Consider the following 19,215-nt stretch of genomic DNA (forward strand, 5'->3'; position numbering starts at 1 on the left):
CGCAACGACGGGAGTGCATCTGACCAAGAGTAACGCCTGACTGGACTGCCGTACCCATTCATTCGATACCTTACCTTCAAATCCATCGGCATCGCATTCTCGCCTTGCTCTTGACATTCACCACCGGCAGCTTCCTCACAGCTCGACCCGTGTCATCCGGTGAGTCGGCTTCTTTCCTCAGGTCGTCACTTCACCAAGGAAGTCAGCACTTTCTTCATACACATGCGCCACGTCAACGGAAGCCATCATTGCTCACTCTTCCTTCTTCAATTGCACGAGCCTTTTGCGCTTCATCAATCAATTTCTCGACACACCTCGACCACTCCACACTAACAACTCCACAGATCACATCCACCAACATGCCCTCCTTCGACGAAGCTCCCCTGCCCAAAGGCCGCCTGCTCCTCGTCTCCAACCGTCTCCCCATCACCATCAAGCGATCTGATGAAGGCCACTATGACTTCTCCATGTCATCCGGAGGTCTCGTCGCTGGCCTGTCAGGACTCTCAAAATCGACCAAGTTCCAGTGGTACGGCTGGCCTGGTGTTCAACTCCCCGAAGACGAAATTCCACACGTGAAGCAGCGCCTCAACGACGAGTTCAGCGCCACACCCATCTTCATGAGCGATGACCTCAGCGACCGCCACTACAACGGCTTCTCCAACAGCATACTCTGGCCGCTCTTCCACTACCACCCTGGTGAGATCACATTCGACGAGTCGGCCTGGGACGGCTACGTCGAAGCCAACCGCCTCTTCGCCAAGGAAATCGCCAAAGATGTTCAAGACAATGACCTCGTATGGGTCCACGACTACCATCTCATGCTTCTTCCCGCCATGCTCCGTGAGGAGATCAACAAAGGTCCCAACAAGCGTAAGAATGTAAAGCTCGGCTTCTTCCTCCACACTCCATTCCCATCCTCCGAAATCTACCGCATCCTCCCCGTCCGCAATGAGATCCTCCAAGGTGTCCTGCACTGCGATCTCATCGGCTTCCACACGTACGACTACGCCCGCCACTTCCTCTCTTCCTGCGCCCGTATCCTCGGCCTCGCCACCACGCCCAACGGCGTCGAATTCCAAAACAAACTCATCTCCGTCGGCGCCTTCCCCATCGGCATCGACCCGGAGAAATTCGTTTCCGGCCTTCAACAAGAAAGCGTCGTCCGCCGAGTCGAAGCCCTCAAAAAGAAATTCGAAGGTGTCAAAATCATCGTCGGCGTCGACCGCCTCGACTACATCAAAGGCGTGCCACAAAAACTCCACGCTCTTGAGGTCTTCCTCACCGAACACCCCGAGTGGATCGGCAAAGTTGTGCTCGTGCAAGTCGCCGTTCCCTCCCGCCAAGATGTTGAAGAATACCAAAACCTCCGCGCGGTCGTCAACGAACTCGTCGGCCGCATCAACGGCAAATTCGGCACCATCGAATTCATGCCCATCCACTTCATGCACAAGTCCGTCTCGTTCGACGAACTGGCAGCTCTCTACTCCATCTCCGACGTCTGCCTCGTCAGCTCCACCCGCGACGGCATGAACCTCGTGTCGTACGAGTACATCGCCTGCCAACGCGAGCGACACGGCGTTCTCATCTTGTCGGAATTCACCGGCGCCGCGCAGTCCCTCAACGGTGCATTGGTCGTCAACCCCTGGAATACAGAAGAATTGGCCGACGCGATCCACGACGCGGTCACGATGGGCGACGAGCAGCGCGCGATCAATTATGAGAAATTGGCGAAATATGTGGGCAAGTACACGAGTGCGTGGTGGGGCGAGAGCTTCGTCAGCGAATTGACGCGCATCAGCGAGGCGGCGGAGAAAAAGGCGAGAGCTAAGGAGACGGAGGAGGCGGTGTTGAGTGATGAGGAGAGTGAGGCTGGGAAGAACGGCAGCAATGGCAACGGTGGAGGTGACGGGTTGCCGAAGAATCATCATACGCCATTGGCGGATCCGGAGGGCGGTGCTGCTGCTGAGGGCAAGGGGGATGAGGATAAGTACGAACCGCTGGAGCCTGGGTGTGGTGGGATTGAGAAGAGCAATACTGCATAGACCGAGGATGGAGATGTCATGGTTGAGGGAAATGGGGGGATGATTTTGAGAGACGAGATTTACTAATTTTGCATTCTCAGGAATACTGAGCAAGACCATGACGATGAGGATGACGGAGGTTTGGCGTTGCGGGTGCGTTCGAGGGGTGTGGATGGTGCGGAGGAGGATGGCAATGGTGAGAAGGGTGCCGCCGCGAATAGTGCTCATGGCGCGAAGGGCCCGACGGGCGTGGAGGGTGGGAAGAGTCGTACCAATCAGGTTACGGCGAGGTGGGAGGCTTGAAGGAGTGAGCTGGGAGGTGGGGTTGGTAGGACGGTGTGTGTGGACGGGAGAGATGGGTTGTGACGAACCTGATGCGATTCCGCAGGCCATCATCTCGCCTCATATGGCAGCATGAAGCGTGAGCGTGAAGCCGAGGCGGCGAGGTGAATGGTAGTAGTATGGTGAATGGTAGTAGTATAGATGAGACGTGCCTTACGATTCTATGGTCGAGATTCTCCTTTGGGATGGCAGGGTTTCTGCTTTGGCTTCAATGAGAGGCTGCGTGCTTCGTTCCCTTGGAGACTTCATTCAGGTTGTTGACAGGAATAGTTCTGGCCAGTCTATGCAACCTCTGCGCCATCAATATCGTAGTTGGCGCCATCATGCACGAGCGGTACAGGTCACAGAAAAAGCGAGCCTAATCGCGCGCAGCCAGCAAGTAGACCGGCACAACAGTGAAAGTGTTGATATCGTATCCATTTTCCATTCAATCTACCTCCCTCGTCATCTCTACGCTTTAAACCTCCCCTCAAACCCCGCCCTCTTCTTCGCCTTACTCCCTCCTCCACCACCACCCTTCGGCGCCGCCCCTCCATTCTTCTTCTTCCCCTTCCCGCCCTTCTCCTCCCTCCTCTTCGCCAGATTCCCCTCCCTCTTCTTCTGCTTCATCTCCTTCCCGTGCACCACCGCATGTTCCCTCTCCTTCCACTCCTTTTCACTCTTATTCTTTCCCTTTTCCTGCCTCTTGAGCGCTTTCTTCAGTAAACTCGCGTCGTCGCGGACGCGTTCGCCGTGGGCCCGTTTCTTCGCGTTGAGCCACATGTCTTTTTCGGCGATGTCGGCCCGTTTCGCTGGGTCGAGGGAGGAGAGGCGGGCGGCTTTTTTCTCCGCGGCGGCGAGGGCGGTGCGGGGGTCTTGTGGGCCTTTCTTTTTGCGCGGGTCGTGGAGGTCGGTCAAAGAGGCGTCGGCGGCGGTGCCGTCTTCAAAGGCGAGGCGGGAGAAAGAGAAGGAGTTGTTGTCAGAGGTCGCTGGGCGGGGCGAGTTGCGGGAGAAGACGTCTGGACTGGCCGCGGAGCCGCGGAGTTGGGCCTCGCGTTTCTGGGCTTCTTCTTCTTTTTGTTGACGGCGGAGGTCCTTTTTGTGGGCTTTGCGTTGTTCCTCCTTTTTGCGGCGTTGTTCGAGGAGTTCTTGTCTCGATTTGGCGGGTTTGCTGCCGTCGCCGTCGGCTTTGCGGCGGGCGCGGAGTTCTTCGATGCGTTTGCGGAGTCGTTCTTGGAGTTCGGCTTGGTCGATGTTGGGGAGTTGGATTTTCGGGGAGGATGTGCCGGAGGTGAGGTCGGTGGGTTTGTTGGTGGGGAGGGAGAGTTGTTTGGGGATGGCGGGGAGTGCTATCTTCAGGTCGGCCTTGGATGTTGTTGATGACTGCTTTTTTTGTGTCAGCTCCTTGGTGGGCTGTTGTTGGTTTGTGACGGACGGCGGTGTGATGGAAGATGAAGAGGATGCTTCGGAGTGGTTGGTGGAAATGTCAAAAGCGGGGCTGTCGACCTTTGGACTGGTGGGTGCTGATGAGGCCTCTGCTGCATCGTCCTCGTCATCTTGTGTGTTGTCCTCCTCGTCCGAGTCTCCCAGTCCTGATACTTCCAGACCGTCCATATCCGTGGGATGTGCCATCGGTTCCGCGTCCTCTTCGTCATCGTCATCCTCGGACGCCTCTGCACCAGCTTCCGCAGCCCGCTCAGCCGACGCCTCCGCGAGGTCTGTATCCTGCTTTGCGGCCTTTTTCGCGCTTTTGCTGTCCTTCTTCGCCGTCATCTTCGCCTTCTTCTTTTCACGCTTTTCCTTCCTCTTGTCGGCGATTGCTATGCGTTTGGCAGCAGCGGCCTCTGGATCCAGCGCTTTTTTCTGCTTCTTGGCGTTTGAAGGTTGTCCATTCGCAGTCTCCACCTTTTGCTTGTCGCCATCGATATCTTCCTCATCGTCCATGCCCAGCTCTCGCTTGCGCTTCTTCTCTCGCTCTTTCATGACGTCCAATGCGGTTTTCTGGTTGGCGGGGTCCAGTTTGGCGAGTTTCGCCGCCTTCTTTTGCTCCTTCGTCTGCTTTTTACGGCTCCATTGTTCGCTCGGATCGAGACCGTCGTCGACTTGACTGCCGAAGTATTGTCGTGCGGGTGTGAGTGCTAAGAGCGATTCGAAGGCTTTGGAGTGATTTTGCAGGCGCTCCTGCGGGTGGCAAGTTAGCAGTGAAAAAGAATTGCGATTTGTGGGGTGAGATGTACCTCGAGCCCTTCCAGTGGATCTTCAGTGTTCTCCATTGTATTGGATGTGAGATAAAGTCGGGTTGTGGAAAGTGAGGTCTGTGTCGGTCAGAGGTCAAGACGAAGTTGAACGAAAGAGAACTTCCAGGTGCCAAGAGTTCACTCGAACTCCAATTAGAGTTTCATGATATCCGAATGCGAGCGGCTAGTTTGCAAGGGTCCAACGCGTGGGAGAAAGTCGCGTCTCCCAAATTCGACAACTCATCTCGAACAACATCACAACATCCGGTCTCGAGTCAACCATTGCGCAACAACACATCACAGCCGCCGTCTGCCACTTCTGCCATGGCCACGATTGCTACGTGATCGCACTTACTTCCCATTCTGACATTTCTCCCTAGTCATGTCAATCCTCAAGTACTTTGGCCTGTCAAGTCTGCCTCGAGGCCGCTCTGGCGGAGACGATGACGAGAACGATGATGAGAACATCACAGTCGCGCAGCCGGCGACATCAATCAGTACAAACACTCGCAAGCGCAAGGCATCCGGTTCTGTCAAGCTGAACATTAATCCTGCTGCGCATGTGACATCCAAGGGTGCTGTACTGCGGGAGCTCAGTGATGCTGAGTTCAACAGTCTGACGAATGGTCGAATCGCTTTTGTCGATCTTCAACAATCCTCCTCCAAACGCCAAAAGACGCACCTCAAGCCTCTGAAACAAGCCCATCACGTTGCAGCCTCTGCCACTCCTCCCAAAGCCCGCGCCGATGCCCCAAACTCTCCGCGCTTCGACTCCCACAGCCCTCCGCTCGAGTCTGAGCCTGCAGTTGGCAGGCGACCCAGGCGTTCGACTGCTGCGAGACGGAGCTACGTGCTGGAAGTTCCATCCTCTTCCGAAGATGAGCTCTCCGCTCCCGCTTCCATTCGGCGCACGACTGCAGTGAAGCGCAAAGCTGCAGCAAACACAAACAATAAGCGCCATGTCTCTGACGATGACTTCGGCGCATCTGACGACCACGATACAATGTCTGACTCCGAGCCTGAAACAGACAACATGGAAGGAACAGATGAGAACGAGTCCATCGCATCCGAATCGGACGGCTCCTCCACATTAGCAAAGAAGGCAGCACCCAAGGGCAAGGCGAGATTGACCGGAACCGCCCCCGCCACGACCAAGCCTAAATCCAGCAGGACGAAGGCTACGCGTGTAGGCATGACAAACCTGCTGGCTCGTGTTACGGACAGGGAGATCAACCTCAACCTCGCTCCTCGATCTGCCATAGACGAGATCTTTCTTGACATGACCAACAAGGCCATCTCTCGCGGACTCGGCCAGGCTGTAGCCGCAATCGGAGGACGTCCACTTCGTGTCGCGACCATGTGCTCCGGAACCGAAAGCCCTCTCCTCGCCTTGGAGATGATCCGAGATTGCCTAACCCTCATCTCGCCCGACCTGAAGCTTCAAGTGGAGCATCTATTCTCAGCCGAGATTGTACCATTCAAGCAAGCATATATCGAGCGAAACTTCAACCCTCCCGTGATTTTCCGCGACATAACGGAATTGACCAGCGTTGTACACGACGAAAGCCCAGAGGCTACAACTGCCTACGGCGGCATGATGGCTGTACCCAAAGAAGTTGATATGGTCATTGCGGGCACGTCATGCGTCGATTTCTCCGGCTTGAACAACCGGCCGAAAGGTCTGGAAGATGGCGGTGAATCTGCAGACACGTGGAATGCTGTGCTGTCTTACTGTAGAGCTTTCCGACCTGCGATCGTCCTGCTGGAGAACGTCTTGGGTGCGAATTGGGACAAGATGCTTAAGGACTACGAAGGACTGAACTACGAGTGTAGTGGAGCGACTGTCGATACTCGATCATACTACATCCCGCAGGTACGCCAACGTGGCTACATGGCATGTTTCAACAAGAACGCCCCAGGATTCACCGAAGGCGCAGCAAAGCGATGGGTCGCCAACATGACCGCCTTCCAGCGCGCAGCCAGCTCTCCGGTGTCTGCCTTCCTCCAGCCTAACGACCAAATCATCCGCCAGCAGATTCGCAACGATGAACCCTCTCGGGAAGTCGACTGGTCGCAGTGCGCCGTCACTCAGTCAGAATATCGGCAGGCCAAACGTCTTGGCTACGCCAGACCGATCACGCACTGGTCTGAAAGCGGCTCAATGCTTCCACCAGATCACGGTCACCAAGCATGGTTCCAGAAACAAGTCGAGCGCGTCCTGGACACTATTGACGGAGCCGTGCTGAGAAAGGCTCTGCCTCCAGCCATGTACGACGCTCGATACAAGAGCCGCATCTTTGATCTCTCACAGAACATCTATCGGGAGACGGACCATCGTCCTTTCGGCATTGCTGGCTGTGTCACTCCTAGTGGCATGTACTTTGTCACCGACCTCTGCCGTGTCCTTACCTCCGAAGAGATGCTCAAGCTCCAAGGCATTCCGCTAAGCAAGATCTCCTTTACCACCGAAACACAAGCGGAGATTCAAGATCTTGCAGGGAACGCTATGTCAAGCACGGTCATCGGCTCCTCAATCCTCGCTTCGATCATCGCTGGTCACGGAGCACTTGGTCATGAAGCCGACAAGTCAACATGTAACGTCGAGCCAACGCCTCCGGTGCGGCGCGTCCTTGTTGGCAAGGCCACCCGAGGGGATAGCCAACCTCATGCGGCGCTCGATATCCAAGCACTGCTCCGGATCGCCGAGGCATCTATGCGACGGTGCTATTGCGAGACGGAGTGTGGTATCGCGGAGAAGCCTATCCAGCAATGCACCGACTGCGGGCACACGACCTGCACGTCCTGCGGAGGCAACCCTGCTCATAACTATAGGCAGCAAGACAGGGTCGATCGCTTCCTACCGGCTACATTTGAAGACCACGTCCGATGCGCAATGCCGCTCCGGCTGAAATTGACGCAACTCGCGATTCCAATAACTAGCGATGCTGCCTACGACGAAGCATTCAAGCACGCGCTGCGAGACACGTTTACGTTCCAGCGTATCCGACGAACTCACTGCTGGACTATTTCCTATCGATCAACTGCGGCAATCTTGGAACTCGTAGTTGGACGCAACGCAGAGTGGCGGCTCTATGCCGTTCCGGACAAAGAATTGCCAGGCAACAGCAAGCTACGGAGGCTTTTGCTGCAGCCTGTGGCAAAGAGTGTCGTTGCGGACACGCTCTGCCCGACTAAGTGGATGTGCAGGACGCCAAAGAAGGCCAGCAGCAAAGTCACCCTTTCAGGTAGCGGCAGGCAGATCGCATCCTGGTGGTCGCGCAACGGGATGCCGGACTTTGTGAACCATCGAGTGTGGGAGTTTCTTACAATCAAGAGTCACGACAAGCTTGTCAGCAGCCTGACCGGGAAATATCAATATCTCCCGCGGTGCGGCAAAGCGTGCGACTCGCTGTACAAGAAAGTTGTCGGAAGCGACGACGAGCCGACATTTCTTTTCCTAGACCCGACTCAGACTGGAGATCCGAACGACGACTCCTTCGTCTTTACGACCAACATTGCGATGCTTGAGCAGGATGAGGTGCGCCCCATCCTCGGTCGTATAGCTGCTACATGGCGACCTTGGCCGAACTCAGGCAACCTCGCGCTCAACGCCAATGCGGAGAAGGCAGATATCGTGTTCGACGAGTCCTGGAAGCCGTCCACGGGCTCATTCACTACTGTAGAGAGTCGGGTCGAGATATCCACAGCTAAGGACAGTCTTGCGGTGTCTTCAAGTTGTTCTGACTTAGAAGTGCTGGTGGCTTGCACCATGCCAACAAGCGACGCTGGTAATGTTTTGAGCGGTGGTCATCTGCGAGGATTCTTCAGCTCGAAAGATGCCGAGTTCTTCAGATCCCATGCTTGGCTGTTCGAGGAGATGCGCAGACAGCTGAGAAGCGTTGGTAGCGACTGGAAGGGCTTCCAGGACTTTGCCGTCCGGAATCGCTGCCTGACTTGTGCGCCTGCGCGCCCGAAGCTGCAATGGACCTGGGCCGACAACGGTACTGATCTGAGGCCATACGAGGACTCCAAGTCGGCAGCGCTCTATGAGCGACGCATCAAGGATCGTCCTGAGCCCGTTTCGGTCATTGTCGATCGAGTACAGAGCGGCAATGCGTACACGTTCAGCCTGGGCGTCGACGCCGTCACACTCGCGCATAGAGCTGGGGCTCGTCTTACGGCAAGAGGTCCGGTGCCAGTCTCGTACTCCTGGAGGTTTGTGACAACCGCGCCGCAGACTTTCAAATTCAAGCCATTCAGTATCTCGGACACGCGCGGTCTCGCACCATACTCTGGCCCGCTGGACATGACGATCAGTCTGTTTCCCAAGCAGCTGATGTCTCTCGCCTGGATGCGTCAGCAAGAAAAGGGTGTTCCCTTTACGATTGACGAAACTGAAGAAGCGGTCATCCCTGCGCTGGGCTGGCGAGCTGAGGCACGGGCGCGCACTGAGCTGATCGTTCGCGGCGGCATTTGCGCTGACCATCCCGGTTTCGGAAAGACGATCACCAGTCTGGCACTTATTGATGCCGAGTTTCTTGAGCAAGGACAAAAGACTATCTGTGAACAGTTGGAGGAGAAATCGCAAGGCTTGCTCAGAACTGCCGCGACCCTCATCATCTGTCAGGCATCACTGGTGCAGCAGTGGGTTGACGAAATCCAGGAAAAGCTTCCATCGTACAAGGGCCTCGTTCTGGCCATCAAAACCCAAGGCGACCTTTCGAAGAGAACGGTCTCCGGATTTGAGAAGGCTCGCATTGTCGTGGTGAGTAACGCTGTGCTCGTCAACCCCTCGTACATCGAACGACTTGCAACATTCGGTGCCGTCCCCGCGCCATTCACACTCAACAGTGGACGTCAGCTATCACAGTGGCTCGAATTCGCTGCCAACCAGATTCCGGACCATCTGAAGATCTGGCACGAGCAAGGACTGCCAACACTGCGTAAGCATATCAAGTCCAAGTACGCCGAGAGAATCAAGGATTCGGAATTCAACTCTTACGTGCCGTCGAAGCGCCTCAAGGGCCAGGCATACGTAAATGGCAAGGCAAAAAAGCATTGTGCTGCGCTAGAGAAGAGCGTCGCGAACGACACCATTTCTACCGACAGCGTCGACGGTGCTCTTCTTCAGCTTTTCTACTGGAACCGCATCATCGTGGACGAATTTCACCAGAACGACCCCAAGATTGCAGCCGTCATCAACTCGCTGAAAGCTGAGAAGCGATGGGGACTGTCCGCGACGCCACAATTGGAAGATTTCTATGAGCTCGCACAGATTGGCGCTCTGCTAAACGTGCCGCTACCGATCGGGAGTGACTCTCGAGGACTGATGAAGAAGAGCAGTGTTAGGGAGTTGAGGAAAGACATGACCAGCTTCGAGTTGTTCGATGCGATGCGGCAGACGGCCACCCATTCTATGCACCATCGGATCTACGCAATGGACCAGAGATTCCTCGATACCTTCGTGCGGAGAAACCTCATGGCCGGGGCTGAGTTTCCAATTCAGCAGCATCTTGTCCCAGTGACATTGGACCTTGACCATCGAGCGCTATTCGCTGAACTCTGCCAGCATCTCAACTCGTTAGCTATGAAGATCAGGAAGGGAAAAGGCGCCTCAGACCGTGAGGTGCGTTTCAGAGAAGCAGTATCGTCTTCCTCCACGGCAGAAGAAGCGCTCTCTAAAGTTGCTGCCTACTCTGATCGATCGACGATCGGGTCTCGAGACCTTGGGTTGCAGAGTATTGTCAACGATCGTTTAGCCAAGTACGACGACATCCTCGAGCACCAGATTCCCGTCGCAGTTGCCCAAGCTAAAGGCACGGAAGAAGACATCTTCGCGAAGTGGCTGGAACGCCTCCAAGATGGGGCACTCGGTGACCGCGATTTGATCAACACGATTCTTCCCATTGCCAAGCGCGAGAAAGGCGTCAAGGTCAAGAAGAGCGCTGCCGCCACGATCGATGAAGACGGCAACAAAGTTAAGGGACAGGGTCAACGAGCGCTCACGGCCGACCTCAATGCCAAATGCGAGCAGCTGTTGGTTGAGAAGCGCTCAGCACGCTACATCGAGAATCTGCTGAGAGTATCTACGTCCGAAAAGCCTCAGCTGCTATGCGAGCGAGATGACTGCAGCCAGAAGTGCTCGAAGCTCGCCGTGTCGGCACTCTGCGGTCACAAGGTCTGCCACGATTGCTACAAGGACATGAAGGCGCACGAGATCATCAAGTGTCCCGGCGACGGCTGCAGCGCTCCGATGATGGACTTTCATCTTCTATGGCCAGGACAACAGTCATCTACCATCACAAAGTACGGCGGCAAGATTGAAGCCGCCCTCAAACTGCTCGCCAAGATCCAGCAAAAGGGCGAGCAAGCAGTCCTCTTTGTGCAATTTGCCAACCAGCTCGATGAAGTGGAGTACGCCCTGAACGAGACGGACATCTCCGCCGTCGTCGTCAAGACTACCGCGCAAGCCGGGAACCAGATCAAGGACTTCCGTGAATCCGACGGCAAGAAGAAGAAGACCGTCATCGTGCTCAACGCCTCGGACGAGACCGCGGCAGGCATCAACCTGCAGAACGCAAACCACGTCATCTTCCTCTCTCCACTGCTTCGGGAGACTCAGTACGGCTACGACTCCACGATGGCGCAGGCGATCGGCCGGGTGCGTCGTCACGGCCAGACGCGGGAGATTCACGTCTACCGCATCTTCGCGACTCACACGGTCGATGTGGACATTCTGGAGCGGAGCGAGAAACGCTTCGATGCATTGACTGAGCAGGGTGCGAAGGAGATCAAGCCACCGGCGGGTGGATTCAAGCTCAACGAGTTCGGCGAACCGAAGCCGGAGCGCACGCAGCTTGTGATTGAGAATGGAAAGTTCAGTCTGCGGCCGCAGAGTTGGTTGGTCGCGAACGGCAAGGGCAAGGATGGAGATGTGGATGTGGAGAGGGTGAAGGTGAAGAATCGTGTGTCGGGCTGGGAGGACTTCAGTTCTTTGGTGAAGTTCAGCAAGACTTTCACGGAGGATGATGAGGATTGAGTGCTCGGCTGGAGGTGCCTGACTAGAGCATGTCCAGGTGCACGAGTGGTGGATGATCGCAAGTGGCAGGAAGCCGATATAAGAGAAGCTCTCTGTGCAGAGATGTTTTGCACAGAAGGACGATGTTGTCCCGGGACACGGTCAGCGGAAGACTTGTAGGATACCACTTTGAATTTCGCCGACTTCAGCCTTAATGCTTTCGTGAATCAACAAGTCGAAATGAAGTGACCACAAGCAATCTTTGATGCACAAACCCGAAGGTGGGCAGCTAACAAGCAGTACTTGAGAGAGTACGCAGATCCTGTCGCTGTCTACCGCTCGCTCATAACTTCACTCAATCTCACACTCGCCACCTCAAACAACATGCGGCCACATCAGGACCTTCTCCAAATCGGTCGTATCCCTCTCCCATCTCTCTGCACGCTCACTGACCTTGTTCTCCTGCTTCGCTCCATCCGCTCCGTAGTCCTCATCCATCCCCAGCTTCTCTGCTTCTATTCCAAAACTCCGCCGGATCACTTGGTCCTGCTGTCTTGCGATTTCTCGGTGATCGTCACATGAGTCTCGGAAGTCCCGGTGGCAGCAGGGACAGAAGGGATAGGTGTATTCGTATTCGTAGGCGGCGTAGTTGAAGGGGGGAGGTGAGGAAGGCGTGGAGGGCGTGGAAGGCGGTGAGGAAGTGAAGAGCGATGGTGGCTTCGTTGGCATTGAACGTGGTGAAAGTTGTTGGTCTTGGTCTGGGACATCACCGCTGAGAGTAGGTGAGGCAGCACGGGACTGTGCAGTGTAGGCAATTTGTTTGCTCGGAGAAGTGCCCCTAGGACGATGTTCTGTCAGCTGCTTGCGAGGTCGGTGAAATGGAGAGAGTGGATGGACGTACATGTTCAATTGATTGTGTCTGCTCGAAACTGAGGTCACTCTGCCGGATGGGTACACAGCGATCGCATGTGGCTTGGAAAGGAAGTGAAGCCGCGGAGCAGTCCGATCGAGCTTTACATACTTGCTCCCGGGAGAGATACGTATTCATCGATGCATTTGATCGTAGATCATGAGATCAAGGATGGTATCGCATCCACTTGTTGACATTCACTCCGGCCACTTTGTGCTGTCCAAGTCTGCAAGATGTGGATGAAGTTCTCTCTGCCAGTCTTGACCATCGCGGCTCGAATATTCGAGTTTCCGGTCGTCGAAAGCCATTCCGGATTGCCTTATACTTCAAACCGGTGTAATTCTGTCCCATCCTCATCCTCGACGAGAATGGTTCCTTTGATGTCGCCACGGGCCATGGTTTTATGGTACTTGATGGACTGCACGAGTTCGTCCCGCTTCGACGGGCTCCCGTGTCCAACCGAGCTCACGACTTTCCATAGGAAGGAAATTGAGCTCGGGGCATCGTTGTCGCCTTCGACACATGCCTGATAGGTCGCTCCTTTCTCAAATTCGATCACGTGTCCGTTGTTGTTGAGGTCGCACGGGTAGTTGGCAGCAGATTCTACCCCGTTGCTGCTGTTCTGGATATAGCAGCCGTCAACGTCGTTCGCGTTGGTCGTTTTGGCAAATACGATTGTGGAATACACTGATGACGTGTGGCTCAGTCCCAAATTCAGTCCTCCGGAACAGCCGATTCCGTTTGACTTTCCAGGTGTTTTTCGTCCTTTTTTCGTTGGGATCTTCCTGCATGCACAGTCTTGGAATAGGTTGTCGCTGTCCTCTGTGGGTAGGCAAAAACTGGCAGTTTCTTGCCTGGGATCGCATTTTCGGTCGTAGGGACCGACGTACTGCTGGCCTGGGTCTGGATAGGTCCGGCGACAAAGGGCTCTGAAGCTGTATGGCCCTGTGCACTGGCAACTCCTGGTTGCCCATGTTACCCGGCTGAAAATGGTGCGAACATTCATCTCCTGGCACACATTGACATCGATTGCGCTTGCGAAATCCGTGTTGATGATTTGTTGATGAGAGACCTTTGCGGCCAGAAGAATGGTGAACAACAGTGTTGGTGCGAGCATGATGACGATTGTCCGCGGAGTGTAAGCAACTTGGTGCGTGTGTGAGGACTGCTTCTCGGTGAGACAGAAAAAGACTGAGGTAGGATGGTATCGACAGATGAGGGTCAGAAGGTAACAATTCGGATCGTTGAAGGACGGAGTAGAGGAGGAGGATCTCCTCAGCTATATACATGGTCACTGCCAGGTCCTATTACCCCGTCCTTCGGCTCTCTCGTCATTCGCAGGATTTTCTGTCCATTCTCTACCTGTCGTCGGAAACTCAATCGAAGCCCTTCCAAGGAAGTGATCGAAAACTTTGCGGGCTGACATTGATGGCTCGGACAGGCCGGCGGCCAGGTTCAAGGACTGGCCGCGGATTATTCCTTCGCGGACAGATGCTTTACGTTGAGATTGCCCCTCCTGTACAGGGTTGAACCCACTTTAGACAGGCTTCGCACGACAACTTCGACAACGCGGGGGCGGTGAGCGAGTGGGCAGCAGGGCATCGCGGACCATGGATCGCATGTCAAAACACATGACATTGGCGACATTCGCTTTAGGGACGCTGCCTTAGCGGGTGTTCCTGAGTCCAGGACAATAGAACGTTTCAGCAGAGGTTGTCGGTTCACGAGCGACAAGGTGGCAATCCACAACAGGAAGGTAACTAACTACACATAGTCTGCAGGTTGTCGAGGCCGCTCTACGTATGGAGCGGCCTAAACAACCTCGACAACCTCTTAATATAGTTAGTAAGGCCTATGAATCGCTAGTTTACCGTTATTAGTGTAAAGCTAAGAAGCGCTATCTCGACTATACGCTCTCGCGTAAGGAACGCGCTCTTACTACCGTCTATCGCTGTCTAAGCTCTTACCGCGTTTACGTAATAACATAGATATCTAGTAGATCGTTTAGTCGGTCGATCCTTATATTAGAGTACCTTCTCGAGAGCCGGCTCCTTCGTAGACTCTAACCCTTACGCTAGCCCCTCGTAAATCCGTAACGCCGTTCTCGTTATAGGGGGGTCTAACACTAGCGCCGGAGTAAGAGGCTATTCGATAAGCTATAGAGTAGCGTTAGCGTAAATAGCTTCTATAAGGGTCGAGCTAGCCGGTCGTAAAGCGATCTATCGAGTCTACCGCCGCTCCGGAGCCGGCGCCGCTAAAGAGGAAGAAGAAGAGCTAGAATTAGCGTATAAGGGCATAAGCATCCGCTCTTACCGCCGATAGTAGCGCTATTAGTAATCTCGGTAGTAAGGAGCTCGGCTCTCGTAAGCTACGTAAGAAGGGGTTAACGGATAAGGAGTAGTTAATCCTTATCCGGATATATATAGATAATAAGGACGCTATAAACGATAGCTTTAATGCGGTGCTCGCCGTCTAGTTTAAGTAGTAGACCGGCGTCGACTATAATACCCTTAGCCGCGTAGTAAAGAAGCTTAAGGACGAGTAGAAGAAGCGCCTTACGGCATAAGGTAGCGGCACCGGTAAGGAAGATAAGACGAGTATATCGATAGCTATAAAGGAGTAGCTAGAGGTTAGAGCGACCGTAGATATACGTAAGGAGCTTCGCGCTGCCTCTATAAAGGCGATAGTTAATAAGACGTATAACGCTTAGCTAGTAAGGCATAATATATTACGTCGTTAAGGGTTAAAGGATAAGCGTCGTAAGGCTCGTAAGGATAGTAGTAGTAGTAAATCTAGCTCGGACGACGGCGGCGATAAGGACGCTAAGGGTAAGGTTATAGATGTTAGTAAAGACGAACGCTTTAATACTATACCGCCGCCGCCCTCGCGAACGATAGGGCTAGCTACGCTAGGTACTCGGTCGTCCTTATCGTTAATACTAGGCCCTCGACAATCGTTATCGTCGACACTAACGCCGGCTCCTTTAACGGTAAGTATATCGTCTCGAGTAAGGGGTGCGAAGCGGCGTAGGCTAGTAGACGATAGCAACGATATAAAGGGTAACCTTAACAAGCTTATAAAGAACATAAATAAGCGCTAGGGCTCTAACGCTCTCGTTAACTAGCTCGTCTAGAGTATACTAGACTTAAAGCAATAAGTCGGTATACTTACGACGTTAGTTAAGAAGGTAGTGCCGGCCGTTAAGTCGATAAACGAGCTAAAGGCGGCGTAGTAGTCGTATAGTAACTTTAATCCGAATACTTATCTTAGTAGAATTTAAGACCTACCCTCGATAGTAAGAGCTCGATAGTTTATAGTCCGAATCGGCTAATTCCGAGATATATAATAGCGCTAAGCTTATATAAGAAGCTCGTTACGTCAGATCTACGTTACCTTATATATTAGTAGAGAAATATAGTAGTAGTGTTAAAGGAGTTCTTAAATATATTCGAGCTTGTTTAAATTCGAGGGTCCGGCGCTTAGCTTAGCTCTATTTACGAGATAATTAATAACGTAACTATTCCTACACCGATTAACTCTATTCTTTTTTACTAATTACCGACGATACTAAAAAATACAACGCGCTATATAAAGTAATAGAAAGATGTTGTTGTTAATATATTATATTAGATAGCGGTGAAAATTATAAACTTTCGGGTATAGCCGCGGCTACTAAGAATACTAACTTTAAAGTCGTTAGAGCTAGATAGTCGGATTCTACGGTCGTTAGACGTAAACAACGATGTCGCCGAGGCTTAGTTTTAGTATAAATCGCTACTAGATTAATCGCTAGCTTTATCGTCGGTTACGGAGTCGTAGGGGTCCGGTTAATAGAGGTACTCGTATAGCCTAGGGGGTAGAATATTATATTTCTTACTCGTTTAGTTATGCCCCTTTATATACGTATAGCAATTAGTTAATAGTATAGCTACAATAAAGAACGAGCTAACTACTTACTTTCTAAGATATAGGCTAAGCTTAAAGGTGTTGTATGTCTACTTACGGGTAGTCTCTCTAAAGGCGTGTTCGACGCTAATCCGGAGACTCGAGAGCTTCTTATTAAAGCGCTTCTACTCGGCGGTAAGATGTCGACGACCGAGTAAGTACTTATAGGGAGCTATAACACCGAAGGAGCTAAAATAGGTAGGGTCGCTATATAGGTAGAGCCGTCGCCGGTTACGACCTTCTACTATACGTCTTAGTCGTCGGTTAATACCGGATTGTTTATATATAAACTAGTCGTTCTTACTACCGTTAAAGGGGCCTATAAGGCTTAAGATTAGACCGTCTAGTGTTATAATAGCCTAGTATTTATAGCTATAAGCCTTCTTATAACCGCTATATTACTTCCGCTAATTCTCTCCTAGAGTTTAGAAGCCTTAAAAGTAGCTATCTACGAAGCCCTATATCTATCCTTCTACGCCGGCGTCCTTAATAACCCTCGCGAAGGTCTTTAACCGTTCGTAGCTCCGGAGGCGTAGATACTATTCGACGAGGGTACTATAGCATTTAGTAAGATAGTCGACGGTGTTCGTAAAGAGGGTAGAGCAGTAGGAACTAGAGCGGCCGAAGGCCTCTACTACGTCGGCCTAGCGATGTAGATAGCTAAAGCGCTAGAGCGTAACATATAGGGCTATATAAGGTAGAGGTTAAAGGCGTCTACGGAACACAATTAAGTCGACATTAAATGCCTCGTTTAGCTCTATAACCTCTTCCTTCGTAAATCTAAACATAAGGTTAGTTAGCTCTAATTAGCTAAAAGAGGTTAGTTAGCGGCGGCGACGGTAACCTTCTAAAGTCTTAATTTACTACCGACCTTCTTCCTTCTATTAACTACTACTACTACTATCGCGGACTAACCTTATGTACGTCTTAAACTAGCTCGTAGGCCTATAGTCGATAGACTACTCGATAAACAAGTAATAAGACTCTGGCCGCTACTATAGTAGCGCCTTGTCGAGTCGATAAAACACTACTAATGCTATTACTAGCACTAACAGCTCGAAATCCTCCTCCGAATCCATCGTTAACGGACGTCTACTACTAAAGAAACGCGGTATACTAGTTAGAAACGCACTTAATACGAGGGTGACAAGAGCCAAGAGATATTGCACGGATCACACGTGTTTTTTACGCTATACTACATTTACGCGATCACGCTATTGCTCTATATAGTTTGCCACCTTGTTAGTGGTTGTCGGTCGTAAACCGACAACCTCTGCTGAAACGTTCTAATGGATGTAACTCCAAGGAGTTTGACACCACTCCGGACACCGCCGGATAAGTCGTCTGTCACTTGGCCCATCCTCGTGGTCTCTACTTACGGAACGATCACGAGAGCTCACATACAACACCTGGACCAAGGGCAAGGAGTAGTGCATACAGTCCATTGCCACAGCCGCTCGTTACTAACCTCCTTTGGCCGCTGTTGCAAGGGCTCGTTGTCGAATCGATTGGTAGTTATGTTGTCGGTTAACACGGTACATAGTGGCTGCAAGGGAGGTGTAATTGACCGGCATAGTGCTAGCCTTAGCCGGCATAGTGCTATAGTTACCGACATAGTGCTATAGCTCGGTTAAGCGGTTGCAAGGCTCTTAAACACTCGCTTCTGCAGTAATTACTAATATACTAGATATCGGAAGGTCGGTGCGCAGAGCGATAGCATTTACCTTACCTTAGTGTGCAGTAGCTGGTGTTTAGCTTAATAGCTTTATATCGCTGTTTAATAGCGTGTGTAATCTGTTATATATAAGGCGAATTCGCTAGTGTTATTGCAGAGCTGTTAGTTTTAAGAGCGTTTTGACAGCGCTTCTACGGAGATTACGGAGATTTAGCTCTACTGCGCTACTGCACTAAGGGCGACAGGTGCTAGGCTAGTAGCATATATATAGGGCGCAGAATTAGTGTAGAGCAGTATATCCATCCCTTCTATTGTCTTCGTTGTTACTATGCCGTACGTTAATCCAAACTGCTCGTTCTTAAGCTCTAGCAGCTCTAACGCCTTCGCACCGGCAGTCTACCCCCTTCTACCTCGTCGTATTAGTTATCGTCCAGTGCTTGCTAATAGCATAGTTAGTCTACGCACGTTGCTATAGCCAGCTCCGGATACAGAGCTAGTAACTCCTTAGCGTTCGTTCTTCGAGCCGGAGGTGGTAGACGACGACGACGAGCCGCGCGGTCGTAGACTCCTTCCGTACGCTATTCGCACTCGAATTAAGACCCTTAAACGCGTTGCCGGCTGGACGTTGCATCGCATTGCTGCCGCTCTTAGTAAGCTATATAGCATTATTCAAACTATTACCGCCGAGGCAGCAACACTAGCTCGTCGTAGACTCTATAGACTGCGTTAGTTCGGCACCCCTATCGCTAACAGGATCGTAGACTACGTTACTAGCGGTGTGGAAGGTCGTCGAGCGACCTACTAGTAGATTAAAGAGAGGCTTTAGCTGCTATGCTCTGTTAACACTATTCGACGCAGGCCGGCGACGAGGAACACCTGTACGTGGTGCCGGCTACGAACCTACGACGACATCGTCGTCGTAAAGCCAAGTTTCCTCCGGAGGATTGGAGAGGCCGTCGATCCCTCTTCCCTTACAAAAACAACACGACCTAGAGGTACACCTCCCCTCGAAACATAAGCTACAGAACAACAGCACGATTCGAACGAATAGCTCTCTACGCTACGAACAAGAAGAAGAAGAAGAA

The 19,215-nt window shown here is 52.5% G+C and overlaps 3 protein-coding genes across 3 annotated transcripts; 2 read left to right on the forward strand and 1 right to left on the reverse strand.

Annotated features, from left to right (window-relative positions):
- Positions 1-359: 359 nt before the first annotated feature.
- On the forward strand, positions 360-2,111 carry MYCGRDRAFT_86672 (uncharacterized protein; the record flags this gene model as incomplete). The annotated part of the gene is made up of 2 exons (XM_003851609.1): positions 360-1,847; positions 2,046-2,111. The coding sequence occupies 2 exons, from the start codon at positions 360-362 to the stop codon at positions 2,109-2,111; spliced, it is 1,554 nt and encodes a 517-aa protein (XP_003851657.1).
- A 3,696-nt stretch (positions 2,112-5,807) lies between these two features.
- On the forward strand, positions 5,808-11,324 carry MYCGRDRAFT_19839 (uncharacterized protein; the record flags this gene model as incomplete). Its single annotated transcript, XM_003851610.1, has 1 exon — positions 5,808-11,324. A coding segment is annotated over one exon (5,517 nt), but the record flags the coding sequence as incomplete, so codon positions are not given.
- A 651-nt stretch (positions 11,325-11,975) lies between these two features.
- MYCGRDRAFT_94170 (uncharacterized protein) lies at positions 11,976-12,648 on the reverse strand (the record flags this gene model as incomplete). The annotated part of the gene is made up of 3 exons (XM_003851641.1): positions 11,976-12,398; positions 12,502-12,540; positions 12,622-12,648. 3 exons carry the CDS (start codon positions 12,646-12,648, stop codon positions 11,976-11,978), a joined length of 489 nt encoding a protein of 162 aa, XP_003851689.1.
- Between the last annotated feature and the right edge of the window lie 6,567 nt (positions 12,649-19,215).

This window comes from Zymoseptoria tritici, chromosome 6 (genome assembly GCF_000219625.1).
Source record: "Zymoseptoria tritici IPO323 chromosome 6, whole genome shotgun sequence".
In the NCBI taxonomy this organism is placed as follows: Eukaryota; Fungi; Ascomycota; class Dothideomycetes; order Mycosphaerellales; family Mycosphaerellaceae; genus Zymoseptoria; species Zymoseptoria tritici.